The 27,867-nt window shown below is 57.3% G+C and overlaps 1 protein-coding gene and 1 long non-coding RNA gene across 8 annotated transcripts; one reads left to right on the top strand and one right to left on the bottom strand.

Moving 5' to 3' along the window:
- Nucleotides 1–66: 66 nt before the first annotated feature.
- Nucleotides 67–27,867, bottom strand: SYMPK (symplekin scaffold protein). Of its 7 annotated transcripts, none has more exons than XM_043990472.1 (27): nt 27,723–27,867; nt 23,478–23,609; nt 23,143–23,208; nt 22,519–22,572; nt 22,361–22,434; nt 22,107–22,233; nt 20,823–21,072; nt 20,301–20,471; nt 18,795–19,034; nt 17,275–17,429; nt 16,503–16,653; nt 14,716–14,926; nt 13,761–13,911; nt 10,591–10,826; nt 9,374–9,455; nt 8,933–9,046; nt 8,403–8,550; nt 8,025–8,185; nt 7,718–7,826; nt 6,740–6,840; nt 6,225–6,315; nt 2,999–3,100; nt 2,653–2,840; nt 1,753–1,929; nt 1,348–1,443; nt 553–894; nt 67–214 (listed from the first exon to the last, which is right to left on the bottom strand). In XM_043990472.1, the coding sequence occupies exons 1-27, from the start codon at nt 27,732–27,734 to the stop codon at nt 77–79; spliced, it is 3,879 nt and encodes a 1,292-aa protein (XP_043846407.1). In that variant the 5' UTR covers nt 27,735–27,867; the 3' UTR covers nt 67–76. The 7 variants fall into 7 exon arrangements, with proteins under 7 accessions (XP_043846407.1, XP_043846409.1, XP_043846406.1 ...); XM_043990474.1 differs by having other exon boundaries at nt 27,695–27,761; XM_043990471.1 differs by lacking the exon at nt 27,723–27,867 and adding an exon at nt 27,218–27,533.
- Nucleotides 8,922–10,742, top strand: LOC122745291. The gene is made up of 3 exons (XR_006355451.1): nt 8,922–9,034; nt 9,407–9,818; nt 10,620–10,742. It is a non-coding gene; the product is annotated as an uncharacterized LOC122745291 (long non-coding RNA).

The raw sequence follows: 27,867 nt of genomic DNA, 5'->3' as shown, positions 1-27,867 counted from the left end.
ACAGGTCTCTTTATTGCAAAGGAATGACCCCATCTCTCCCTCCCCGTCCCTTGTCCCACCCCCTCCCCATGGTCCGTCAGCTGTCCATCTTGGTCTCCGAAGCCTCCTCCCCCCCTTCCTCCTCTGGGCTGGGCACTGGGGCAGCCTCCTCCCGGGCAGGGCCTGGAGGCTGCGGGCTCCGGTCCTCTTTGGAAGGGACCCCTGCCGGCTCCTCCTGATGGGGGAGGTGGAGAAGTTAGAGGAAATGACAGGGAGAGAAGGTCTGCCGGTGCCACCCCCCAGCCAGCCTCAGCTCCGACCCCCGCCCCTGCTAAGCGGAGTGCCCTGAACACGGTGGTCTCGGGCTCCTGGCTTGGCTCCCACACACACGCCCCGAGGCCCACCTCCACCAGGAAGCCCCGGGCCCCCCTCAGCCCTCGGATTCTCTCCTCTGAGCTTCTTTCTCCTCCATCCTTCAGGGGTCCCACACCTCCTTCCCTGAAAGCTTCCTGGAGGCTTCCTGAGCTTGTCAGTGGTACCCAGGAAAGAGCTGGTGAGCAATTACTGACTTGCCTTCTGCTTTGGCTGTGGAGGGGAAGAGGAAGGGGAACGCCCTACCTTCTCAGGTAGGGGCCCCTCCTGGCTCGAGTCCAGCAGGGTGGCCTCTGTCAGCCCCCCATCCTCCTCCATACTGATGAAGATGTTGGGGGCCTCGCCCTCGGTCCCCTCCTCCCGAAAATCCATGGCCTCCTCTGAGGGGGGGGGACCTGCTCGGGCCGAGGAGGCCGAGGGCAGTAGCGGCTTCATCTTCTGCTCCTCCTCCAGTTGGCGCTTCAGGGCTTTCTCCTGGGCTAGGCGCAGGGCTATGAGGTCCTGGGCTGGGCGCGGGGCCTGGGCCAGAGTATCAAGGTCCTCCTGGGCAGGGAGGGCAACAGCTGAAAGCCCCCAGCATTGCTCCAAGGCCGCACTGGGTGCACCCTGTGGCCTTAGAGGCTTCTCGGGGCCAGGCAGGGAGGAAAGCTGGGGACTGGGGTCACAAGACCTGGGCCAAAGCCCCTTCCCTCCTCGGAGCCTCGGTGTCCTTATCTGGGCCGTGGGAGGACCCGGGATGTTTGTGGCATGGATTCTGGGAGTCGGCTGAGCTACCATGGGGATGGAGGATGCAGAGGCCACAGCCTCAGGTTCAGGGGCCCCAGGGGAGTAGTGGAGAGGAGCCCACTGGAGAGGAGCCCAGCCAGACCTGGGGAGGTGGGGGGGAAGGTGGCAGGAAGCCTTAAAGGGTGTATGCCCAACCACGTCTTTAGCTCCACCATCTCCATCCCCTTCCAGGAGACGCCCCCTCGGTCCCCCACTCTGCTAAGCTCTCACCTCCTCCAGAGATGCCGGCATCGGCTCTTTGACTTCCGAATCTTGCTTGCTGCTGGCTTCCAGGATGGCCATGATGGAGTTGGGGATGTGGGCTTGCTGAGGGTGGGGATGTGAGAGAGCAGGGTCACGTCAGGGACGAGGGTCCAGAGGGAGAGCACCACGGGCATCCTGGGATGGCTGCCTTTGGGCCCAGCCCAGGAGCAGCTCCTGGCCGAGCTCACGCCTCATGGACGGACCGGCCTAGTCGTCTCCCCAGGGCTCCTTCCGGGTGGGCACAGGAAGCCCCTCCCTTCCCCCCCCCCCCCGACAAAACCCAGACTGCTGCTCTCCCCGACAAAGCTCCCAGGCCTGCCCAGCAAAGCCTGCAGCCCCACATTTTCTGTCCCATTTCCCCATCAGGGGTACCTGGTGTGGGGTAAAAGAACGGACATGGGCCAGGAGGGGTTCTCGGAGCTCAGGGCACTTGTCGAAGACAGCACTCAGTTGCTGGGGGGGCAGCTGCAGGATCACCTGGAAACTCTGGGGCTTGGTCCGCTGACAGCACTTGATGAAGCCTTCCCATACCTTGGGGTATTTCCACACCTGTGGCCGGGCCGGACAGGAGAATCAAGTGTATCAGAGCTGGGAGGCACCTGAGAGATCATCAGATCCACCCTCCCCACTGCCCCAGCCCCCAATTTATAAACAAAGAAATTAGGAGCCAGAGAGGGAGAAAGGAAGACCAAGTGCAAAGTGGCCAAGCCATATTCAAACTGGGGTTCACCCTCAGCTTCCAAAGCCTACAGGTCAGGGCCCCCCCCCCCCACGGTTCCCTACAGGCCCAGCCCCCAGAGCGTGACCTCACTGGGAGGACGCCCAACAAGCCACTGTTAACCCCTGACTCTTTTTGTTTTTCATCGGGAGCTGCCTTTGGAGGGTCCCTCTATTACAGACCAAGGGACAGAGGGGCGGGGGCGAGTCTCACTTGCCCAAGATCCTAAAGAGACAAAAGGACGGAAGGATGGTACCATGGAGCCCCAGAACAAGAAAGGTCCCTGATGAACAATCCAGGGGCCCTTCTGTCTCACAGAGGCTCAGGAAGTGTGGGGAGAAAGAGGACAAGCCCTCAAGCCTGCCCTGGCTGATGGGCAGAGCGTGGCACCAGCACCAAACCCCAGCTCGGCAGTGACCCAGTGTTTGGCCTGGCAAGCCCCCCATCTCCTCTCTGGGCCCATTTTGCCCCTCCCTCCACCCCTGAGCCACAGAGTTCTTCCCAGAACCAGGGCAGGCCAGGCCCACAGCTCTTGCCCTCACACTGCCCGTCACCTGCTTCATGATGAGCCGGGAAAGGATGTTCATGACAAAGCCACCAAGCCTGGGATACATGGTGAGGGACTGGATGACAGTGCGCATGAGCAGCATGGGGAGGGGGCTCTGCTCCATCAGCTGCTGCATGACCACGGCCAGCACCTCCGAGGTGTAGACATTGCGCTCGGCGAAGCACAGGTTTGTGGCTGTGGGGCAGGAAAGGCCGTCACCCCCAGCGGCCCACCCACCTCAGGAGCCCTGGAATCCCCTCAGGATCTTCCCCCGACCCAGCCATGGCCTTCGCCTTCCCCCACCCCAAGGCTGTGCCAGAAGGAGGGAGGAGGGAACAGGAGCCACCGCTAACCCTTAATGATGGACTTCATGTCACACTTGACGGAATCAATGTTGTGCAGGGCGATGAGCAGCTCCCCAGGATTCAGGGGCGACACTGCTGAGTTCCCCTCACCTAGGAGGAAGGCAGGAAGGTGAGGGCCCACAGTGATGGTCAGAGAACCGCCTCTTAGCTCATTTGATACCCTTAGGATTACAGAGCAGTGCCCTCCCCCGGTGTTGGGGGTGGTTGCACCAATATGACTGGCCCCATTCCACAGAAGGAAGCTGATGCTTGGAGGGAGGAAGGGATTTCAGATCCTAGGATTCTGGGAGACCCAAACAAAGGGCAGAGAATCCCAGAAGAGAAAATATTTTGGACAATTTTGATTATATAAAATTTAGGAAGTCGAATGCAACTAAGATTAGAAAGGAAATAGTTAAAAGGGGAAACATCTTTGCAGAAAGCTTCTAATAACGTTCTCATTTCCAAGATAAGGTAGGATCCCATCCAAATTTACAATAAGAACCATTCTTTAATTGAGAAATGGTCAAAGGAGATGAACAGGCAGTCGTTTTTTGTTGTTGTTGGTTTTTTTGTGGGGCATTGGGGGTTAAGTGACTTGCCCAGGGTCACACAGCTAGTAAGTGTCAAGTATCTGAGTCTGGATTTGAACTCAGGTCCTCCTGAATCCAGGGCTGGTGCTTTATCCACTGTGCCACCTAGCTGCCTCCCAGGCAGTTGTTTTTTAATGCTTCAATCTGTATTCAGACCCCGTCAGTTCTTTCTGAGGATGGATCACATTTTTCATATGTCTTTCAGAGCTGTCTGGGATCACTGTGTTGCCGAGAATAGCTAAGTCACTCACAGCTGATCATCTTATAATTTTGTTGTTACTTTGTATACAGTACATTGCACTTTGCATCAGCTCATGTAAGTCTTTCTAGGTTTTTCTGAGAGCATCCTGCTCATTACTTCATTTTTTCCTTTCTTTCTTTCTTTTTTTTGTGGGGCAATGAGGGTTAAGTGACTTGCCCAGGGACACACAGTTAGTAAATGTTAAGTGTCTGAGGCTGGATTTGAACTCAGGTCCTCCTGAATCCAGGGCCAGTGCTTTATCCACTGCGCCACCTAGCTGCCCCTCATTACTTCTTATAGCACAATAGTGTTCCATCATCTCATCTCATCTCACAGCCATTCCCCGATTGATGGGTATCTCCTCAATTTCAAATTCTTTGCACCAGAAAAGGGCAGCCATAAATATTTTTTGTATATATAGGTCCTTTAACTTTGTTTTTCACCCCTTTTTGAACAGCGACCTAGTAGTGGTACTACTAGGTCAAAGAGGATGCCTGGTTTTATAGCCCTTTGGCCATAGTTTCAAATTGCTCTACAGAATGTTTGAATCAGTTTACAACTTCACCAACAGTGCATTAATGTCTCATTTTCCCGATATCCCCTACAATATCTGTCATTTTTCTCTGCTGTCCTATTATCCAATCTAATAGATATGAGGTAGTACCCCAGAATTGTTTTGACTTGCATCTTTCTAATCAATAGTGAGTTGGGGCATTTTTTTTTCATATGGCTATAGATAGCTTTGAGTATTTTATCTGAAAACTCTTCCTATCTTTTGATCATTTATCAATTGAGGAATGGCTCTGAACAGGCAGGGTTGTTTTTTGTTTTTTTGGCAAGGCAATCATGGTTAAGTGACTTGCCCAGGGTCACACAGCTAGTAAGTGTCAAGTGTCTGAGGCCGGATTTGAACTCAGGTCCTCCTGACTCCAGGGCTGGTGCTCTATCCACTGTTACCACCTACCTGCCCTCATGAACAGGCAGTTTTTAAAGGAAATAAATTTCTGGGGGACGAGGGAATGGGGTTAGTCATTCTAGAAAGTAATTTGGGGGCAGCTAGATGGTGCAGTGGATAAAGCACTGGCCCTGGATTCAGGAGTACCTGAGTTCAAATCTGGCCTCAGACACTTGACACTTACTAGCTGTGTGACCTTGGGCAAGTCACTTAACCCCCATTGCCCCACAAAAACAAAACCAAAACCAAAAATACATTAAAAAAAAAAACCCCACGAACAGTGAGAATACCACCTATAGGGGGCGGCTAGGTGGCGCAGTGGATAAAGCACCGGCCCTGGATTCAGGAGTTCCTGAGTTCAAATCTGGCCTCAGACACTTGATACGTACTGGCTGTGTGACCCTGGGCAAGTCACTTAACCCCCATTGCCCCACAAAAACAAAAACAAAAACAAAAAAAAGAGAATACCACCTATATACTTATTTAAAAAAAAAAAAGAAAGTAATTTGGAACCAGGCCAAAGTTACTAAACTGTGCCTCCGAGAGATCAAAGAGAAAAGGACTTGTTTGCATGAAAAAATGTGTTTTAAAATAATGTTTGTAGGAGATATTATATATTTATGGCCTATGATATTTAGCGAAGCTCTTTTTGTGGTGACAAAGAAATGGAAACTAAAGGTTTCCCATCCACAGCTGAACAAGTTATGGCATTTGAATGGGATGGAATACTACTACTGTACTGGAAGAAACGGTGAAGGGAGAGAGTTCAGAGAATCCTGGAAGACTTGTATAAACGATCCAGAGTAGAGGGAGCAGAAGCAGGAAGGCACTTTTTACAACAAAAATACTGTAAAACAACCTTGGAAGACAACTCAGATCAAGACCATAACCAACTGTGATCCCAGAAGATGGATGATGACAAATGCCACCTACCTCCTGCCAGAGAAGGGATGGTCCAAATGGGCTGAATGAAACACTGTGGGGATTTGTTACAAGGGTTCTGCCTCCCCTCACACTCCACACTGAGGTGGAAGAAAAAAATCATCCATTTGACCAAGATGCTAAGACTGAGGGCAGGAAAGGCCTTGTAATCGACTAGTCTCTCCATGACGGGGTGCTGCCTCCTGCCCTGGATACACACACAGTCCAAGACAAACCCAGTGGGGCTCCCACCAATTGGGCTCTTAAGAGCCGCAGGAGGCCACGTCCTACAGTCAGAGATGCCCTCCCTGGACCTGGCTTTGAGTTCTTGCTCATGCAGGTCCTTGGGCTGAGTGATGTTGGCCTCAGTTTCCTGTAAGCTGAGAGGACTGAATGAAAAGATCTCCAAGATCCCTTTCCCCCTCAGCCCCAGGCTCTGACTCAGCCAAGGTCACCACTACAAGGCCCTCAGAGTGCTGGGAGCCTGGGCTTTGGCTTGCTGGGAGGGCCGGGCAGGGCTCTTACCGTGCTGAGTGCCCAGCAGGCGGTTGAAGACCTCCTTCACCACAATGGGGTTCAGTTTGATGAGTTTGGGTAAGGCCTGAATCACTTCCTTCTGCAGAGAGGAAGGGGCAGGGGGTCGACAAGGAGCGGCTCCCTCCTCCCTCCCCTACTCCAGGAGGAGGGGCGAGGGCGCCTCTGGGCAGCCTGCATGACCCCAAGACTGCTCCAGCCCTGGTGGGGTTGTGCCTCACTTAGAGCCCCTCTCCTGAGGCTCTCCTCAGCAGCTCTGCCCTCCTCCATCCTCATCCCCACTGCCCTCCCTCCCCAGCCGACCCCAGGCCCACAGACAGCTTCCCCTCAGCCGGCCGCCCAGACGCCCCTGCTCAGCCCAGGTGAAGGGTCAGGTGAGGTGGGTACAGAGGCAGGTAGTGGGGCAGTGTCCCCGAGAGAGCTGGCGATCCCCAGCCCAGCCTCTCACTACCCAACTCCACCTTGGACGGGAGAGCCTGGGAACAAAGGCCGGGCCCAGCCCCTACCTTCTCTAGGCCGTTAAGCACTGGAATGAGGAACCTGACGTCCGGCAGCCGTTTGTGGTACAGGTCTCGCACACGTTTCACCAACTCTGGGGAGGGGGGCACTGCGGACACAGGCACACGGGGGGAGAAAGTGTGAGAGGAAGAAGGCCCTGGGTGAGTCATGTCTCGCAAGGCCTCAGTCTCCAAATGCAAAACACGGCTGCTGGACCATGCCCAAGCTGGGGTGAGTCGGACTGCCTGCACTAATGGAAAGAGTGTCCCGCTGCTGCCAGGCCCCCCACAGTGCCTCTGTCTCCTCCAGCTCCTGCCTCCCCGCCTCCCCGAGGGCAGCCCCTGTCTCAGCTTGTCCAGACCCCTGCATCGGTCTCTAGTCCAGCCCCTCTCAAAGCCATCTTCCAGACGACACACTGCTCTGAGCACATCTCTCCTTGCTTCAAGAGCTCGGAATGGCTCCCCGCTGCCTGCCGACTCTGCCTTCAAGGCTCTGAGCTGTGCCCCGTCTGGTCATGCTCCTATCTACGCGATGTGCCGAGCCTCATTCTGTTTCTTCTTGCTGCCACCCCCACCATCATCTCAACCCAAATGTAATACTGCCCCCTCCATGAAGCCTTCGCTGACCGGCAAGCTCCGTGATCACTCTGCCTATGGCGGTGACCCCAGGGCCTAAGCTTCTGCCCTCCCAGCCTGTTTTGTGAAGGCAGGGGTGGCACCTCCACCTCCGCCTGCTGAAGCATCTTCTCCCGGGCCCTTCAAGCCTAACTCAGACCCTCCCTGCTCCTCCGATTGCTCTTGGTTATGATGCAGTTGGGTCATCCTCCGATGCCCCCCAACACTGATGTGTATTGGACGGTGCTCCAGGGAGCACCTGATGCCCCCCCCATACTGATGTGTATTGGACGGTGCTCCAGGGAGCACCTCATAAGCGCTTTCTGACCACTGCTGTGACCTTACGGGTCCCTTCTAGAGGAGGCAGGTTACCTTTGTCTGTGAGGCTGTGCAGGCATCGGGTGACCAGGGTCTCAGCACCCTTGGGGCAGTTTTCCACCAGCAGGAGCAGCTCTGGGGAGTTCATGCCCATCCCTCGGATCTGGAGAGCGGAGGAGTGAGAAGGCTGAGGTCCTAGGGGGAGGCTGCCCCAGGGAGGAGTCCGGAAAGAGTTCGGGAGTGGGCATGGGCTTTGGAGCTAGAGACTCCGGAGGGCCCATGAGGGCGCTTGTCCTTAGTCTGGGGATGGGAGCGTGTGGAGCCAGGGAGGTGCCAGCCACAAGCCCGGGCCCCTTCTCACCGGCTGCTCGATGACCCGTAACACGGTCCGCTTGATGTCGGCGATCGCTTCGGTGTAGACGGCCGCCAGCTCGTGAATCAGCTTGTGGTTCTGGGGCAGCAGGGCCAGGTAGAGGTAGAGACACTGCTTTACTGTCTCCTCTGTCCACGGGGCTGCCACCTCTGCCAGAGAGAGGGGGCTGCTTCAGGCCCGGCAAGCTGCAGGCCCCTCCGAGGGATGGGGCATTGGGAGAACGCTAGCAAGGGGGAGGAGGTGAGGAAGTGGAAGCAGAGGGAGGCTGTCATCAGGGAAGGGTCTGCACTGGGGGAGCAGGGGCAGGACAGGGCAGGGATCAGCACCCTCCCAGGAGGCCCAGCAGGGCTCCTCCGTCGTTCTCACCTGTATCCTTGTCCGCCCCAAAGAGCACGGAGGGCGGGTTGGGGTGGACGAGAAGCTGCAGGTAGTTGAGGGCGAACTTCTCCACGTAGGCCCGAAGCTGCTCTTTCTCATACATGCGTTTAATGAAGAGCAGGGCCTGTGAGCGCACCTGGTGGGAGGGCACAGAGGTGACCCAACCGCCCTGGACCCCTGTCCTCGCCCCACCCCATGGGGGAGCGCTGGGAGATGAGCTGAAAGACGAGGGGCCCACAAGTCACCCATGGCCTGGGTGCAGATAAAGAACAAGGAGAAGAGGTGAACTGGGGCCGGGGTGGGGGTCGAGACAGACTAAGGGACGGAGGGACCCTGGGGAGGACCCTCCTGCCCCGGCACTTCCTTGGGTGGTGCTCCGAGGCTAACAAAGTCACTTCCCCCACAGGCCTGGAAGAAGCACCTTCGGGGTCTTCCTCACTTGACCAAAGGAGACACTGGGGCACAGAGGGTCGGAGGGGCTAGGACCTTTCCCCAGATGGTCTGAGGCATGGGGCTACCTTGTCCTTCTCATGGGAGCTGAGGTCCAGAAGGACGTGGAGGTACTGGAACTGACGCGCCGGGCGCTTAAAGATCAGGTCACGGAGGGTCGACATACCCAGGTAGGTGCGGCTCTAGGGGAGGAGGCCACCAGACTCATCCCTGACCCCCAGGGTCAGATCTTCTTCCTCCCTGCCCCTGCCCCCAATAGCTCACACCCTCCCACCTCCACCCATGCCATGGCCTCTCACTGACCGGCTCCACAGATGGAGGGGAGGAAAGAGAAAAGGAGAATGGCCCCTGTTCTATGTAGCTGGGACCCCGCCTCCTTGCTCCCAGACCAGGAGCCCCCGGATAGGCCCCGCCCTCCTCCTTTGGACTGCGCTTCTCACCAGTGCCCCTCCTGCCCCCCACGCTCCATGGGCACTGCCAGTGTGGCGGGATGTCCCCAGTCCTCTCACCTCATCCTCACAGTATTTCCGAACCACTTCCAGGGCACTCTCTGTGATCAGTGGGGCCTCCAACACCACTTTGGTGAAGATTCTGGAGGGAAGAGGAAACAGACTGTTGCCAAGTGGACGCCCAGGCCCTGCTGCCTTTCGGGACTCAACCAACAGGCAAAGGACTCTTGGGCAGCTGCCCACAGCTACCCCAGAGATCCAGACTCTTCTACCCCATGCTCGAGGTCTTCCCTCCTCAGGCAGCAAAGCTCCTGACTCCTCTGAACCCCCCACATTCCATCTGCCCCTCTCCTATGGCAGGAATTGTTTGTTGAGGCAACAAGGGTTAAGTGAGTTGCCCAGGGTAACACAGCTAGTAACGTCCCTCTCCTACGTCCTCGGGATCGCAGGCCTCGAGCTGGAAAGGACCTCAGAGGCTAGCTAAGGCGGACCCTTCACTTTACAGGTAAGGAAACTGAGGCCCAAGGTCACACAAGGAGGAAGAGTCTGAAGGGGGATTTGGGTTCTGGGACTCCAGAGCCAAGCTCCAGCACAGGGACGATTGTGTCTTTCTGGGTGTTCGAGTTAACTGTGTCCTTGTCCAGGGAGGGCAGGGTCAGTTCTCCCCGGCCAAATGGGCTCCATTCTCAGCCCCCGCTGTCCTGCCCCACCTCCTTCATGCCACTCCTCATGCCGTGCCCTCTGCCAGGGGACCCTCCCTCCCCTTCTTGGCCAGTTTTCCCTGCCAGCTCCACCCCGGCTTATCACCAGCCTTCCCAATGCCTTGCATGCTGCCAGCCTTCAGTCTCCCACCATGCCCAGGTGGATGCCCTTGGGCTCCATTACAAGCTATCATGATCTCTGTGCCTTCTGCCCTGCAGGACCACCAACTCCAGGGCAGGACTGGCTTTAAGGGGGCACTGGATGTAGAGCCACGAATCAGATCTGGCCCGACGGCCCTGCCACTGACTGGCCGTGTGCCTCTGAGCCCATTTGCTAGGTTGTAAAGGGGGGAGGCCCACCCGCCCGCCTCCCAAGGAGGAAACCTCAGTGCTCGGCCCGTGCGCGCCACCTGCCTCCCCAGGGGGCTGTGGGCAAAGAAAGCACTTGCTAAGCCTGGAAGCCCTGGAAAAGGGGGCGCCATCTCCTCCTCCTCATCTCCCAGGCTTTGTGAGGTCCCAACGGGGCAGAGACAAAGGCCCGGCCGAAGGCCGGCTGCCGGGGATGGGCCCACGCACCCGTCCTTCTGGTCCGGCTTTTCTTGCAGGCCGGAGAGCAGGCGGATGAGGCACTCGTCATACTTGTCCAGGGTCCCCGTGGGCCCAGCGGCCAGATAGGCGTTGTACTCCTGGTACAGCCAGGCGAAAGCCAGGTCCAGGCGGCCCCGGATGTCTTCCAGAATGAAGGTGAGGACCTCCTCCTTCAGCCCCACCTCGAACTGAGTCACCAGCCTGGCGAGGATCTTCACTCGGACCTTAGGGGAGAAGGGTGGCTGGTGAGATGTCCCATACGGGCCCTCGTCCGGGGCCTCCCTGGCGGAACTGTTCTTCCAGGCCGGGCCCGGGCCCCCTCACGCCCAGGGCTCACAGCGAGCGGCGGCTCGGCCTCGCGTCCCACCGGGGAGGCACACAGCCAGACGCCAGGGAATGAGCTTTGGGCTGGACAGGATCTGATAAGCAGGGAGTAGACACCCCAGATAAGGAAGGGCAGAGCGGGAGAGATCGCCGCCCGGGACAGGAAGGCACAAAAAAGCGAGACCTAGAAACTAAGGCAGGGCTGAGGGGTGCCCGTCCAATAGGGAATGACTGAACAAATCTTGGCGTCCAAATGTAATGAAAAAATATACATCATAAGAAATGGTGAAAGATATAATTTTGGAGAATCTCAGGCAGGATGGGCCGAAGCTGTGACATCAGCAGGTCCAGGAAAACAATTTATACACGGACAATAAAAGGGTAAAAAAAACTCAGAAAGATTTTGTACTTCTGGTCAATACAGCGACCAGTCAGCTGCAGGTGAGGCCTGTTCCCCACTTCCTAAGCGAGAAGGGACAGAGAGACTCCAAGTGCAGAAAGGGGCACAACCAGCCGCAGGGGGGTTCAGTCCACTGGACTGTACCTTACTGTATTTACTGTCTTTGGTTGGTTTTCAGTGGGAGGGAGAGGATTATCTATAATGATGCCCACCACAAAAAGGCCATGAAAACCTTTTTTTCTTTTTTTAATTTTGAAAAGGTACAGAAGAAAAGAAAAGTTCAGAAGGAAGCCCAGACAAGCAGGACACAGAAGGAAGCACAGACAAGCAAGACAGTTTTGAAATAAGGTGTGAAATTTATTATAAACTAAAAAAAAAAAAAAAAAAGGCAATGGAAATTCCTGGTTTCATATACAATCCTCTTTTTGTGTTCTCTTTATACACAGAAATGCTCATTTTTGAGGTGTTTAGATTTAAAATAAAAAATAAAGTTAAGAGGGGGAGAGGAGGAGAACACCTAGCTGCTCTTGAAAATTCAAGTCACCAGGTCCAGACCAATTGGAAAACTGGCACATGTGCCCGGTGAGCCGTTGGCAGTGGTCCCTGAAAGATCCCAGAGCCGTGGCACAGGACTGCAAACGGCTTTCCAAAAAAAGGGATGAGAGGAGTCTACCACCTCTTATAGGCCAAGGAGTCTGACTTTGGTTTTATTATTAAAGAGATGGTCAGTGACGAGCTGGAAAAGGAAAACATGAGAACAAAGATTCATCGCTCCTTCCCTGTCTGGACAGGGCCGCTCACTGGGTAGCTCGTAGGTTACCTGGGGCTCTAGGTGAGCACTTGACAGTCTGGCGAGCTCTCCCTGGGGACAAGACAGAGGTTCTGGACAGCTAACAGTCCAAGAAAGTGCATTCAGGACTGGCTAGATGGCATATCTCAAAGAATAGTTCCCTGAGGCCAGGTCAGCATAGAGGGAGGTTCTGGTCAAGGGCCCAGGGAGCCATGCACGGGCCTCAGGGTGGTTTCACAGGCTTATCAATGACATGGATAAAGACAGAGACCCCAAATGCTTCTAAGAATTGCAGAGGACACAAAAACAGGGTCCAGAAACGACAGATGAAATCCAGAGTGATCTTGACGGGCCAGAATTTTGGGTCAGATATAATGAAATGAAATTTAATGGAGCTAAAGACAAAGTCTGACACTTGGGTTTTAAAAAATCTACTTTACCAATTTAAGATGGGGAAAGGGTAAGCCCTGGGCCTGGAGTCAGGAGGACCTGAATTCAAATCGGGCCTCAGACACTTGACACTTCCTAGCTGTGTGACCCTGGACAAGTCTCTTACTCTCTACTTGCCTCCATTTCCTCATCTGTACAGTGGGGATGGTAATAGCACCTACCTCCCAGGGGGGTTTGTGAGGATTAAATGAAATGTTTGTAAAGTGCTTTTCAAACCTTAAAGTGCTATATAAATGCTAATTATATTATCATCGTTATTTAAAAGATGGGGTTTGCGTGGACTATAAGCTAAAGGAGTCACTGAGGTGTGGTCTTGGGCTGCATTCTGAGCCACAGGGTCCAGGCCTGGGGAGGAGACAGTCCTGATGTACCTACTGTTGGCCCTGGCTTCCCTTGGGGGAGGACGGCGCTATGTGAGGTTCAGCCCAAGGAATGAACCGGACCTGTTTCATCTGCCTCTGCCTGAGACAGACTTGATGGGAGGACAGGACAGCCGTCCTCAGGTATCCTGAGGGGTCCAATGAAAGAGGCTGGTTTCTGCAAACACAGACTCGGGCTGGAGGTAAGGAAATACCTCCCAGTAACAAGAGTGGCTGACAGGCAGAACGGCGCCCCCACCTTCAGCAGAGGACGGAAGCCCACGTACGGGGGTGGGCTGGGGGGGAGGAGATTCACGAGCATGCTCCAGGATGCCAGGAAACGAATCTCCAAATCCACAGGGCCCGGGCAGAAGCCGCTGCCGAGAGCCTACCGAGCTGGGGTGCTCTGAGCAGACACAGAGGTGTCTGCCTCAGAGAGCACAGTCTAGGAAGGGGACGGGGCCAGTCCCCAGGGGAGAAGAGCAGCCTCAGCCCAGCTCGAGGGGGCGGATGTGCAGACAAGGTGCGGGGAGGGGGGTCTGGGAAGGTCTCCCGAAGGACAGGAGTCTGGAGGAAGGTGATCCAGAGGGGAGGAGGACAGAGGGGGCAGGGGAGGGAAGGCAGAGGACTGGTGTCTGTGTGTAGGACTCAAAGTGAGAATGGAACTTGGTACAACGGGCTTACTTTGACCAGTGGGGAAGCTGAGGCCCAAGGAGGCCGATCCTAAAGCTTGCCCACGCCATCCAGCTGAGAAAAGGCAGAAGCAGGCCCTCTACCTCCAAATCCCACCTGCACGTAAGAAGGGGTAAGGGGGCAGGAGGAGCTCATCTTGTACCTGGGCCGCCCCGCTACAGGCCACAGACTTCTCAGCCCTCAGGATACGTCTCACGGCCCCCAGCTTCATGCTCTCAATCTGGGCGTCTGTCATGGGTTTCACCACATCACTCAGGCGAAAGATCTTCTTGCGCCCGCCCACGCCCGCCAGCCTGGAACAAGGAAGACAGAGGCAGTTCCACTCGGAGCCCTGAGGATCTCCCGGGGCCTCTAGCGGGGATTCAGTACGTCCTTCCTGGAGGGGTCCCTCCAGCTTGCTCCCAGAATCCCCCATCAAACTCAGCCTCCTCAGGACCGCCTCATGATAGCAGAGGGGCAAGAGGGGGCGTGGAATGAGAAAGGGCGTTCTGTGGGGGCCTCATCTTCTCCCCTCTCCAAGACCCCGAGCTGTGCTCCTCTGCTCTTTGATGACCGAAGTCACCCATTCCTCACAGACCCTTGGTCCCCTCCCCGCTTCTCTTGCAGACTACCCCCCTCCCAGCCCCAGTCTTCCCTCTATCGGCTCCTTTCCTAGTCTCTATCCCTCCAACCCATTCCCCTCATCCTTCTCCCAGCCCACCTCCAGGTAAAACTTGCTGCCGCCGACTCCTCCCCTCCCTGTCACGGCCTCATCACCCACGTCCCCACTTCCCATACCTGCCTCCATCTTATCCTGATTCCCTAGCGGTGGAGCCCGTTTCCAGCCCCAAGTCTCCCTGTTCCTCACCCTGCTCTAGGCCCTTCCTGGTCCGAATCCAGATCGAATCAATGGGGGAGGGGGGGCTGCAGCTAGATGTGCTGCCCAGGCTGGTGGGGCCTCCGTCTCCTTGTCTGTAAGTTAGGGGCCCATCCCTCCAGGTGCCACGGGGTCACCCCAACAGCCTCTCCCAGAGGATGGGCTGTCACGGGCAGGGGAGCCCCCGATCGCCTCCCAGACCGGGAGCCTGGGTGTCCCCAAGCTCAGGCCGAGGACTCACCGGGGCTGCGTGGCGGGGATGATGGGCTCGGGCCTCCGCTTGGCCTGCGGGGCCTCTTCCTCCAGGGTGCACACGGGGCTCAGGGCCCCCACCACAGAAATGGCCTGGCCCTGCCCCAGCGCAGACACGCGTCGCTTGATGAGAACGCTTTCGGGCTTTGCCATCTTCTCCTCCTTCGGTTCCTCCTTCGAATGCTTCGTCTGCTCCACCCCTTGGGGAAGCAAGAGAGGAGGCCTGTTGAGGGCCTGCCCCCCATTCCCCTCATTCACAGCCCACAGATCCCCGACGCCTCCCCGCTACAGGAAGCGCCGGTTCCTTGGCTTCCCACTTACAGTGCTGAAGCTTTTACTCCAACATCATCCGTGGCTCCCTGGTGCCACTTGAGGCCCTGTACCAACAGGCCTCCCTGGCAAACCAGGCAGCTTGGGTGGACCCAGCCCAAACACTATGTCCCGCGCCACGGCCACAGTGCCCTCCTCACGTGGCACCTGGCTCCGCTTCCACCGGGGATGGGAGCGATCTGAGGTCATGTCTTGGCCCCTCCTCACCAACCTGACCAGGATATGCTATGAGCTCTTACTATATGCAAAGCCCTGTGCGCTCCAGGGGGGTAGCTCATCTCCCCTACCCTGAACACACAACACGCTTTATATGTGGATGTGAGGCACCTGCTCCTTTCCCTGGCATGTCCTTGCTTCCTGGGCCCTATCCCTCTGGCTGTTGGTGTCTCATGCCGCCCCCTCCCTTCTCCACCTACAAGGGCCTGTATCAAGCCCATTCCAAAGCTACCCCCTCCCATCAGCCTCTCTGATCAGCCCCCCGGCAAATGAGAGCTCAGCCTCATGGGAACTCAGGCACTTCTCCATTCACCACCATTTATGCAGCACCTGCTGTATGCAAAGCCCAGAACTCTGTGCTAGGGGGGTGAGGGTGGGGTTCCTCACAAGTCCAGCCCATGCTGACTCGTATCAGATACTGGGTACAGACAGATGGCCATGCAGAGCGGGTGACTTGCCCACAGTCAGCCTCTCAGGTGGGCTTCCCTTCCTCTGTGACCCTATCTCACTTCCCCATCAGACTGCGTTAGGGGGCAGAAAGGCTGGCTTGGGTGGTACAGGCTCCGCCACTCTGGGCACAGGGAAGGGTTTCATGGAAGCACATGAAAAGACCTTAGAGGTGGCTAATGCTCCCATGTGGCAGGGAAGGAAACTGAGGGCAGGTTAGGTTAGGGCTTGCCCGAGGGAGGTGCCGGTGGGTTTAATCCAGGCCTCTGGCTCCACACCAGCTCCTCTGAGTGTCTGCTGCATTAAATCCTGGCCCTGGCCTTGCCGTACTTCTGACTATCCCCCATCACCCTTCAGGCTCCCCCTGAAGGGCTGAGGTCAGAGGCCCCCTGGCAGGACCCCTGGCCTGGGCTGAAGGGGCCCCTCATGCCACTGCCGGGAAGGCCTTTGCTACCTCCTCTCCCTGAAACCTGTCACTTGGGCCCTGCCCCAAAGCCAGGGTCCAGCTCTGAGCTCTGGGGCCAAACATGACCACTGAGCATGTCTCCCCAAGGCAAAAGCTCTCTCATTTCCTCACTGACCCGTGGCCCCTGGCACCTCAGATCTTTTCCACCACAGCCTCACAGTTAGCTTCTGGTCCCCCGAGAATCTTCCTCTCAGCTCTGATCCTGGGCCCAAGAGGGCTTTACAGGTGCCTTCCTTTGCAGCCGCCGAGGTCTCTTTGGTGCTCCCCCATCCCCATCCCCTTGAGCACTGGGCCCCTCCCCCCAACCCCAAGCCTACCTGGGCCTAGGCCAGCTGCAGTCATCTGAGTGGCCATGAGGCGGGCCAGGTGCTTGATCTGGGCATCCGTGCCAGCCGACTCCACCGGCGTGTAGATGGCCTGGAAGGAGGCCGGCATGGCCTCAGGCAAGTACACCATGCTGATGAGCACCTGGGGGGACAGAGCAGGGTCAGGGCCTCGGACTCCTCAGCTTCCTCCATCCACAGTCACGCCCCAGGAGAATGCCGTCCTCACGGGAGCCCCGACGCAGGCAGGGGGAGGGTTAACAGAAAAAGGAAAGCGTCTGGTTCGTAGTCACTTGGCCAGGATGCTTTCCTCTCCCTGCCGGGCAGGCAGGGGAACCCCAGGCCCTGGCCCGCTGGTCACCAAGGACTGAGGGGGAGGGGGAGCCCCAAGAAAAGGGGTGAAGAAAGCCTGGTTTTAAATATTGCCCCTGCTCCTCCCTGAGGACGTGGCCTTGAACGAGGCCGACAGAGGCAGGACTTGAACCCAGGGCGGTGCCATCTGAGACAGCACACACACTGCCCCCTGGGAAGGCGCTACGGCGGACGGCACTGGATTTGCGAATGGGTGTCCAGTGCAGGGATATCTGGCCCAAGAAGACCTGGCGGGCAGCTCGCGTCCCCACTCCTGAGGACGCTGCGCTAGGAGAGGCAAAGACGGGCTCAGGCCACCGTGGGAACCAGAGCCTGCTCCCTCTGACTGGCCCCCGGGGTAGGACGAGGAGCCCCTCCCCACGAGAGCGGCGGCTGCCCCGGCCCGGCCACACACCAGGTTGGCCACGTTGTCAGGCGTCAGCAGAGGCTGCAAGAATTCCGCAGTGATGTCGGTGTCCGACTGGGCCCCGCTCTGGGCTGAGGCCTTCGAGGTCCCTGAGGGGCCGGGCTCCATGTCTTTGTCCTCGTCATCCTCACCTAGGGCAGGCTCTGCGGGAGAAGGGGAGACACAGGAAGCCGCATTCCTTGGGCACGTCCTCACTACCTCACAATAGCCTGTGAGGTAGACAGAACAGTAGAAGGCGGGGGCCGGCGCCCTGGGCCCGGCCCCTGCCAGGGTCCCTCTCTCTGGCCGACACTCTTCTCCTCAAGCCTCAAGTGAGGGGAGAGCGCCACGGGGCACCTCAGAGCAAACCTCTCGTAGTGAAGGGGGACCCCGTATGTTCTGTCTGGCCCTGGAAGGCAGACCCAGACCCCAGGGAGAGGCGGATCTTGGCTCAGCGTTACATTTCTTTGCTTGGGAAAGCCTCCCGAGGACCAGAAGTGGGCACAGCCCTGCCTGCCCTTGGAGGTGGGGGACTCCCAAGGTTCAGGTGGTCTGAGAGGTGCCGGCAGGCCCTCGAGTCCCATGATTCCCCAAGAGAAGTCCCGGCTTGGCCTCGACTCTTCCGCCCCATGGGCAGTGAGCTCTCTGGTACCGTGCGTGCAAAGGGAACCGGGGAGGCCCCGAGCAAACACGTGCCTTATTACTGATGCCATTGTGCCCTCGGCCTTTTCTCATGGTCTATAAGCCTGTTCTAGGTAACTGCTCTCAAGCATCTGACCGGCAGGCTACAAAAGAGGAAACCTGGTCTTGGACGGGCGAGTCCCAGGACTGGAGCCAGGCCCCAAGGGGAGGAGGTGTGAGTGACCGGCGTGTCCCAGCAACCAGTCCAGCACTGCGCATGGGCCTGGGCCCTAGGCGGTGCCCTTCCCAGCTCAGTCCCCTCTCTTCTTCACCAGCGAGTCACAATCCCCCAGGGCCCCTTCTCCTCATCCTTTGAGCCTCAAGGTTGGCTCAGCAGCCTTGCCAGGCTAGCCCCTACTGAACAGGAACCCTCCTTCCCATATACCCGACCCTCGGGTCTCCAGCGTCTCAGGAAGGGAGCTCCCACCCCTCATCTCAAGGCCGCTTGGCCCAGCTCTGGTTAGCGCTCAGGGTAGGAGCGCACCTAAATAGGCCTCTTTTCATCTTTGAATACCGCCTGCTTCCGATTCTGCCTTCTAGAGCCAAACAGGACCCGCAGCCCTTCCACAGGGTTGAGCTGCAGCTGTCTGACAAGTCACTCCCCTCCCCTGCCAGAATCTTTTCTTCTCCAGTCTGAATATTCTTAGCTCCTTCCACTCATTCTCATCTGCTCCGGTCTTCCTCTAAGTGGTCAGACCAGGACAACAGACATGGGAAGCCCTCCTCCCCCTAAGCCTGAAGGCACGCCTCTCCTCTGAGGCCCACAGCCAGCGTCACGCTGGGAAGTTAGCGGCCACCCCGAGCCTCCGAGGCCCCCGGGTCCCAGAGCCGCCTCTGGGCTCACTCACCCAGCTTCATCTTCTTGAGGGCTGAGTCAGGGTCGTCCCGCTGCCGCCGCCGGGGCTCTCTACCCGTAGGCATGTTCCTGGCGATCTCGGTCTGCGGAGTGCCCAGGTCTACCAGCAGTGTGGTGATCTGGGCCTGGAACTCACAGGACGCTGGGTGCTTGAGCACACTCAGCAGGTGGAGTTTCAGGTTCTTCCGCACGCTGCTCACCTGCGACTTGGCCAGGGTGGGCGGCAGGTTGGCTGCGGGAGGGACGAGACCCACGTGACCTCAGGGAGCCCTGAGGCTGGCCAGGTCCCTCCGGCCTGCGCCCCAGGACTCAGAACACCACAATATTCCGCGACATCATCGGGTCCCCTCCTTTCACAGAGAAGAGAAGGGAGGATCCGTGCAGCCTGAAGGAGCCACACCCACGACCCTCTCGCAGTCTCAACCCTGTGACCAAAGTTCTGTCCCCAAAATGGGAGGGAGTGAGGGGAGAGGGCCATGGACGTTCCTGCCCTCTCAGGCCTCAGCCTGCGTCTCTCATGCAGCCAGAAAGCCAGAGGAAGGCAGGAGAAAAGCAAAGAAGGGGAGGACGGGGCCTGTATGTCAGTCACTGGCCCCATCTGATCCCAGGGACTCGGGCCCAGCACCTTCTAATATCCCCCCACCGACGTCTAACTGGCCACAGAGTCAGTCCTTGAATCTTCCTTGCCAACGTGCGCCCTCCCCAGTTCTCCGTTCCCATGGGGCCCAAGTACAGCTAGTCTGGCCGGAGGCCTCATCAGCATCTCCCTGAGGCCCCTCCCTAACACAGCCCCCTCCCTCCCTGCACCGTTGCCCTTCCCCCTCGGACCCTCCTCGCCAATCACATTCCACACACATCACCACGGTGATAACGGGTGCACAGACGTGGCCTGGGGAGCTGAGTTCAAACTCCTGAGCCAGGTGCCAGTCCCCACAAGCTCCTGTCCAGTCAAACAAGATCATCTTGGAGCCCCTCCACGTGACCCGGCCTTCCCTTCCTTGATGCCTTTTCCTGCTCCCTCCTCTTTGCCCATTAAATTCTTATGTACTTTGTTTTTGCAGGCAATGGGGGTTAAGTGACTTGCCCAGGGTCACACAGCTAATAAGTGTCAAGTGTCTGAGGCCAGATTTGAACTCAGGTCCTCCTGAATCCAGGACCTTTATCCACTGCACACCTAGCTGCCCGCCCTATGTACTTTTAAAAGCTCAACCCAAAGGTCATCTCCTCCCTAAAGCCCCCTGTGCTATACCACCGCCCTTCCCCAGCTTCTGCCCAGGACGGCCCCTGACTCCCATCGGCATTGTGGTGCACCATAATCTACCTACAAAGCTCTAACTCCGCCACCAAGGCATCCCAGACCACTCCAAGCTAAGACTAGGGAGGTGATAAGGTGCAATGAGAGAGGAAGAGGGGAGTGGACACCAGACAGACGGAGAGATCATAGGCTGGCCTGGCCCAGGTGAGCGATGGAGCTGGGACCGGACAAGCCGTCACTCACCATGCAGGGTCTCGTAGGCCTGGATCACCTCCGACATGAACATGGGCCGTTGACGGGCGATGTTGGCCAGGGAGCCCAGGGCAGTGGTCAGGTTGATGGAGGAGATTGCTGGGTGCACCATGAACTTCAGCAACTGCTCCAGGGCCGCCTTTCCCTCCTCCCAGAGTAAATCTGATCGAGGAGGAGGGGGACAAGTTCAGCCCTCCACCCTGGGCCACTCCCTCAAGATGGCTATGGGGTCCAGAGCCTGGGAACTAAGAATGGATCAGCCCACCCAGCCCACTGATTTTCAGCATGAGTCAGTGCCATCTTGAGCCACGCTCATGGAAGGCCATCATCGAGCATGAAGGAAGCAAGGGGCCCCCATCCTCTGCCCGGGATGTGGGCAACAACCCTGTGACTCAGATCCTGTGAAGCTGTGAGGGAGTAGAACAGGGGCATGGGAGTCCCAGCTGCAAGGAGGCCCTTGAGGGGAAGGACTTGCTCCTTAGTGGCCCCCCCCACCCCCCTGCAGCCCCTCACTGTAGTTGATGTAGGGATGGTCCCGGGGGATGCGGTCCAGGCTGATGTCGTGCTTCTGCCGACGAGGCACCTCCGAGTCTGCCATCCGGGGGGACAGAGTGACGATGAGGCCCTCCACAAACTTGATGGCGTGGGTGCGGATGCCGTCATTGTCTGAGTCCAGCAGGAGGATGATGTCGGTTGCCATGGCAGACATCATGTCCCAGCAGGCTTCCTGCAGCTCGCTGATGATCTTGGACTTCACCATCCACTGGGCCAGCATTAGGGGGAGAGATCGGGGGTCAGCCTGGCTCCCAAGGGCCCAGCTCTCTCCTCAACCCATTCCCCATTGTCTTCAGCTTGTCTTTCGAGGCCCTGGACAATCTGACTGGGCATAACCTTCCAGCTTATTTCCCATTTTCTCTCTTCACACCATGGACATTGTCCAACCCAACCTCAGCTGAGAGGATCCCATCCCGACTCCCCTCAGTCCTTCCCTGCTCCCACTGGTCTGGGCTGCTGGAGGGGAGGACTTCTCATTTCCCAGTCACATCACCCCCCGCTAGTGTCACCCCTTGTCCTTAGCGGGGGTCGGATGCCCCCGAGGACCCTAGAGTTTGAAGCTGGAAGGGCCCTTAGAGGATTTAGTCCAATGTCTTCATTTTACAGAGAGGAAACGGAGACCCAGAGAGAGGGGGAGCGTCTAGCCCACGGCTGCGTCGTCGGGGCAGAGCCAGGGCTCAGCCGGAGCTGCCTCTCGTGGGCCGTCTTCTCAGCTCTGGCTCCTGCTCAGTCCCCGTCTCGGCACCCCAGGTCGGCAGTGTCTTCTCTCTGACCCTTGAGGCTGCCTCCGCTCCGGTGCTTTGGTGGCTGTCTGCTCACCGGGTCTCCTACGTCCCCCTCCCACTGCTCCTCCAGGCTGGCCCACCCTAGGAAGGCAGGCCCTCCCTGTCCTTTGCCATCCCAGCTGTCAGGAGGGCAGCTTCTAGCAGAGAGATCGCCCTACTCTGCCCTCTACTGAGCAGACATAAAAGCCAAGCCTTAAAGAGGCTGGAAGTAAAGAGCCTTCCTACAGGCCCCACGGGCCATGACCAGCCAAGCCAGGATTGGAATCCAGCTCCTCTGGCTCCCCATTGCCTCAGCCAAGACTCACTCAGCCCAGGAATCAGTCAACAAGCATTTATTAAGCGCTTCCTGTGTGCCAAGGGCTGGGAATCCAAAGAAGCAAAGGCAGGCCCTGCCCCGAGGAGCTTCCACTCTAAGGGGTCCGGAGGAGACCCCCGCTGGCCAGGGACGCGGCCTCACCTGCAGGGCAACCTTGTAGAGCTGGGTCATGGTCAGGATGGCCTTCTTCACCACGTTCACACTCTCGTCCCGCAACAGCATGTTCAGGTTGGCGATGAGCTTCAGCAGCAGCTCGATGTCCCGTTTGCTGCAAGGGATTATGGGACGGGGGGCATGCCTGAGGTCAGGGGCAGCCGGGGGGACTGGGGCAGAGGGGGCTGGTCTGCCCAATGGGCAGAGGGAAGGGGTGGGGGCCCAGGGTCCAGCAGCCGTACCAGGCCTCCTCGATGAAGCCGATGACAAACTTGCGCACCTCGATGGACTTGTCTGCCTGGAAGGCGATGATCTCCTAGGAAGAAGGGCAGGAGTGTCAAGGGCCTGGTCAGGCCCAGCTCAGCCCCCTCCCCCAAAGCCCTGGGCAGAATTCACTCACATCCAGAAAGTTATCCAGCAGGGTGGGGTCCTTATTTATGATCAGCTCCTGGACCTATGCAGGAGAAGGGAACCAAGAGGAAGATAAAATGGGGCCAAATGGCATGGTCTGCGCCCTGTGGCCCCATGTACCAGCCTAGAACTGTCTAGAACTTTCTTCACAGCACCCTAGGTGCCACCTCTGAACAAAGAACAGAGAAACTGGATGACCAGCTGGTGCAGTCCCTCACTTTACATATAAGGAAACCAAGGCCGGTGACTCAGCTGTCCTGTGGAAAATCTGACTTGTATTCCTGACCCCGGAGGGCAGAACCAGGTGCAGGGAGAATTGCAGAGAGGAGGGCTGAGGATGGATGTGGTGGGAAACTTGTACCGCTGAGATGAGTGCAGAAGGGCAGTGGGCTGCGTCCTCAACACCCCACATCTGGAATGCATGGCCTCCAGGAGCCGGAAGAAAGCCTGCCCCCCTTTCCCATGATAGCGCCTCCCTTCTCTTCTGCCCGACCCAACACCTGGCTTGGGCCCCTTTCCAGACCTCTGGCTCCCAGGCAAGGCTGCCACTCGCCTGGGCCAGGCACCTTCCAGGCCTTAGCCAGCCCCTCCAGCTGCCCGGTCCCACCTTCACCTGTTTGAGCACTGTGATCTTTGAATCGTTTGCAATCAGGGCTGCCTGGTTCAGAAGATCTACCACCTGCCAAGCAAAGGGGGAAAAGCTGGGACCTCCCAGAGGCCAGACCCCATCCCTGTCCCTCACTGTTCAGCTCTTGCTATTCCTCCTCTAGACTCTTACCCAAACACCCACCCTTTCCTAGCCCTGTGCCCCGCCCCCGTGCCCTTCCACAGTGGGATTACAGAGTCATCGGGCTAGTCTCCTCAGGACCTGGGGCTGGCCCCCACTCCCACCCCATCTAACCCTACACCTCCAGGGTGCCTCCTCTGTGGCCTTGGCCAAGTTCTCACCCTCTCTGAAGTAGTCATGCCATCAGCGCCACTGCCCTCCTCCTGAGTGAAGAACTGGGAGGCCACGCTCCTACGGGTGACGCTGTCCCCACTCCCGCTCCCGCTGGCCACGGCTCCAGTCAGGTCCTCTCCCTGAAGGGAAGAAGGGCAGGGGGCTCTGGGGATTGGGCAGGGCTCGCCCTCTGCCCTCCCCCCACCTTTCTAAACTCTGCCTGACAGCTTTGTTGGCTCAGCCCTGGCGGGGGAGGGGGAGAGAACACTGGCCAGGATGAGTAACTACTGCCCTCTCTAGGTCAGGTGGACCCAGCACTTCCTTCTCAGCCCAGTGAGATGGGAACGGCCAAATCTCAGCCCCCACAGCGCACCCCTCCCCCACCTCATGACCCCAGAAGATCGATCGGCAAAGCCCTTTACAGAGATGGTCTCATCTGAGTCCTATTAGCTACACTTTACAGATTAAAAAACAGAAGCATAAGGGGGTCAATTGACCTGCTCAGAGTTGCCCAACTGCTAAGTGCCAGAAGAAGGATTTGAACTCGGGTCTTCCCCATTTTAGGTCAGGAAGGAAACTCCTGTTATCAAAGCTGAGAATCGGACTGAGGGGGAACTGACTGGCCTGAGGAATCCCGGTCTTTCTGTTCTCTCCCTCTCCCCCCATCTATGAGGCCAGAAAGCCTCAAGGAAGACCTTCCTTAGGACTGCCTGCATTTCAGAGCAGGGGAAAGGTCGCCCAGTAGCTGGCCAAAGCAGTACTTCCCGGCCAGCCCTCTGAAGCAAAAGAGCCGGGATTCCCTGGATTCAGGCCTTTGCAATTCATCAGTCCATCTTTAAGCCAGTTGTAATTCTGACACATCTGTCAGATCTTATCAAACATCCTGCACAGCCAGCAAGGTGCAATGTGGTTTTGGATTTAGTCAGAGGCCCTGGGTTCAAATCCTGCCCTTTCCCCTCAGTCACCTTGGGCCTGGTCCCTCACCTTTAAAAGGAGGGGATGAGCCTAGATGGCCTTCCAAGCTCCCCCCTCCCCCCAGCTCTAAATCTATGACCCCACGAACCTAACCAAGAACATTAGGCCTCCACCCTGGACTCTGGGGCCAACGTCAGTGAACTTCAGGAGGCCCACAGCCCCCCAAGCCAGATCCTGTTTTTGTCTATCGGGGGAGGCCAGGGTGGCCTCCCAAAGTACTGGGCCCCCAACATCCTCACACTTCCCTAAGGGCCTATTGTGGAGAACAAGAGAAAAGCTGCAGAGGCCGATTTGGCTCAAGCTAAAGAAAAACTCAGCACTATTAGGGTGGCTGAGAAAGAGGGAGGGAGCCCCTTCATGGAGAGTCTCCCCACCAATGTTTGTAGGTCAGCATTTTCTTGGCAACTCTTAATTTAGAGGGGCTTAGGCCACTGAGAAATGAGGGGACTTGACCAGAGTCTGTCTCAGAGGAAGTCCTTGAACCCTACTTGTTGCCTTGGCCCGGAGGCCCAGTCCAAAAGGCTGGTGATAAGATCCTGGTCACTGGAGGGGGTGGGTGGTGGGTGATAACCTCTTGAAATAGTGGACAGAAGGCTATGGTAGGAATAAGTGTTTACTAACACTCATTCTATGCCAACTTTTACATAAATGATCTCATTTGGTCCTTGAGAGGGAGGTGCTGTTACCATCCCCATTCTAGTTAAGGAAACTGAGGCAAACAGAAGTTAGGTGACTTGCCCAGGGTCACACAGTAAGCATAAGGCTGAATTTTAACTCAGATCCTCTTGACTCCAGGCCCACAGCTGCCTCTGCACAGTGGAGTGAGTGGCTGAGCCAGGATTCAAACCAAGTCCTCAGACCCCAAATCTAAGATGCTTCCCACTATTCTCTCTGGGGCCTCTAGGAGGAGTTGGCCCAGACAACTGAGACTCCATGAATCTAGGAAGAAGGGTTCTCAAGCCAAATTTCCAGAATGGGCTGCTTGCCTGGGAGCTCAGAGGAGTCTGGGACTGCCTGAGCTGCTCTCTTTCAGCTTGGGGGTGGGGGGGTGGGGAGGTAGGAATCTCTTGGTCCCATGGGACTCAGAGGACAAATCAGAGGCCCATGGCCAAGTCAAGGCCTTGAAACATACACTAAATCGATGACCTCATTTGTTTCCCTTCTCCACAGGCTTGGGGACAACAGACTGCTCCATTGCTGCCCTCCCATCTGAGAGGACGGATTGCTAGCCAAGACCAGCCTCCCCTAGTTTCCCTGGACATCAAGACTAGAAGAACCCTCAGAAGGTCCAAATTCAGAGCTGGAAAGTCCCTCAGAGGAACAACAGTGCTCCCATGTACAAAGCACTTTAAAGCTTTCCAGAGAATGGAGAGCTGCAAAGGGACCTCGAAGACCATCCTGTCCCCCTCTTCTGATCCCTTCCCACTCCATCCCTCCAACACTAATCCTGTTGCAGTCTTTATGGAGCTGCTGGGCAGTGGGCACCCTAAGCTACCTGCAGAACAGGGTCTCTTTCACCTGTGTAACCTAAAGCATTGGGCACATAGTGGTCACTGAACTGGCGACTGAACCATTTTATAAAAGGTCCCACCCACCTGCCCACCATGATCCTTCCTGACTTCTCCATCTCTCCCCACTCTAGGGCCTGATCTTCCCTCCAACAGTGTCTCCCTTTTTCCTCCTCCAAAACCTAGTAATGGCTGCCATCTAAAGCCTTTGCAAATTTACATATATTATCTCATGTGGTCCTCACAACCACCCTAGGAGGTGGGGGCTATGGGCACTATGATCCCCATTTCATAAATGAGAAAAGTGAGGCTGAAGAAGATTCAGTGACTTTCCCAGGGTCACCCCACTTAGGCTCTCAGGGCCCTCCCCATTAAATGCTTCTTCCCTTCCCCCCCCCCACCATAGATCTCTAACACCTCTTGCCCCTCCCCAAGGGCCCTCTCTCTCCCTGACCTCAAGTTCTCTATCCCCTAGGGTTATCCCCACAATAGTGCTCCCCCAGAGTGCTCTCTGACAGTCTAACAAAATGGTCCCCTCCTCCTCAGGGTGTTCTCTCCATCTCCCTCTGCCTTCATTCCCAATCCACCCCCTGCCCCCCACAACCGAGTCTTCCAAGGCTCCCCCCCAATGGCATCTGCATCTTCACCCCACCTCCCCCATCCTCCCCCTACTCTCTCCAATGATTTCTGCTACCCATGGGTTCTCCCCTTCCAATTTCCCAAATGGGCTCTTCTACTCCAAAGTTGTCCCCTCCTCACTAGTCCCCCCATCCTCCCTAATGGTCTCTTCCTCTCCAGTATCATATTCCCCTACCCTAATGGTCTCTACCACCCCAGAGTCCCCCCCCCCATTCTCCCCAAGGATTCTCTCCCCTCCATTCTCCCCAGTGGTTTCTACCTCCCAAGGAATTTCTTCCTACCCCATTCTCCCAATGGTCTTTACCACCCTTCTCTTCTCTCCCCCGTTCTCCCCAATGGTTTGTACTACCCCAGGTTCTCTCCCCCATTCTCCCCATGGTTTCTACCACCCCAGGGTTTTCTTCTCCCACCCCCATTCTCCCCAGTGGTCTCTACCACCCAGGGATTCTCATCTCTCCCCCCCCCCATTCTCCCCAAACTCCCTTCCTCCCCAGGATTTTCTTCTCCCCAGGGGCCTCTACCACCCCAGGGTCTGTCCTCATGGTTCTCTCTCTCTCTCTCACACACACTCACACACCAGTCCTGTGTTTCCATTCCCCCACAGCCTCTGCTCAGGTTCCACTCACGCATTCCTCCCCACGAACGATGGTCTCTCCCATCGTTGCCAGAGTTCTCATATCCCCCTCTCCCTCCGTGTTCGATCTGCCTGATATGCCCCACCTCCATGGTCTCTCATCAGGGTTCACTAGCATTCCGCGCCCTCCCCCGCCCCGCCCGCATGATGGTCTCTCCCATCGCGCCCCTCTCTCTAATGGTCTCTGCCTGCCCAGGGTTCCATCCTCCTTGGGATTCACACACACATATTCTGCCCCCTCGCAGTGTTCTGTCCCTTCGCTCCCCCCCCCACGCATGATGGTCTCGTCCATTGCTCCCCTCTTCCCCATGAGCTCCTCCTCCACAAGGTTCTGCGCCCCCCCCCCCCGTCATGGTTTCCTTTCCCCCAGGGGTCCGAGTCCTGCGGCGGCCGCCCTCCTCCCTTCCTCTTCTACTCTCCCTCTTCGCCCCCTGTCCTCTCCCCCTCTCTTTTCCTCCTTCCCCCTCACGCCGCCCTCGGCAGCGCCTCCTCCTCACAGCCGCCGCCATCTTCGGGCCGACTGCCGATGCCTTTCTGCGCAAGCGCGCCTCCGCGAGGCCCGCCGGGAAATGGAGTTTTCGGAAGGGTGCGCGCCCCCAAGGAGGAAACGGAGGCAGGGAAAGGACTAGGAACGCCGGGAAA

The sequence above is a fragment of the Dromiciops gliroides genome, chromosome 3, assembly GCF_019393635.1.
Source record: "Dromiciops gliroides isolate mDroGli1 chromosome 3, mDroGli1.pri, whole genome shotgun sequence".
NCBI lineage: Eukaryota > Metazoa > Chordata > Mammalia > Microbiotheria > Microbiotheriidae > Dromiciops > Dromiciops gliroides.
The sequence above is the reverse complement of the archived record's forward strand: the minus strand, read 5'-3'. Positions and strand labels throughout refer to the sequence as shown.

What these genes read in the sequence shown, in the direction of transcription:
- SYMPK (XM_043990471.1), bottom strand. Translation starts at nt 27,517, where the DNA reads ATGGACGAGACCATCATGCGTGGGGGGGGGAGCGAAGGGACAGAACAC. An exon ending in GGCTTCATCGAGGAGGCCTG is followed by an intron (nt 22,234 to 22,360) that starts GTACGGCTGCTG and finishes AATCCCTTGCAG; the next exon opens with CAAACGGGACATCGAGCTGC. An exon ending in GCACAGCCTCACAGACAAAG is followed by an intron (nt 6,841 to 7,717) that starts GTAACCTGCCTC and finishes CTGTGTCCGCAG; the next exon opens with TGCCCCCCTCCCCAGAGTTG.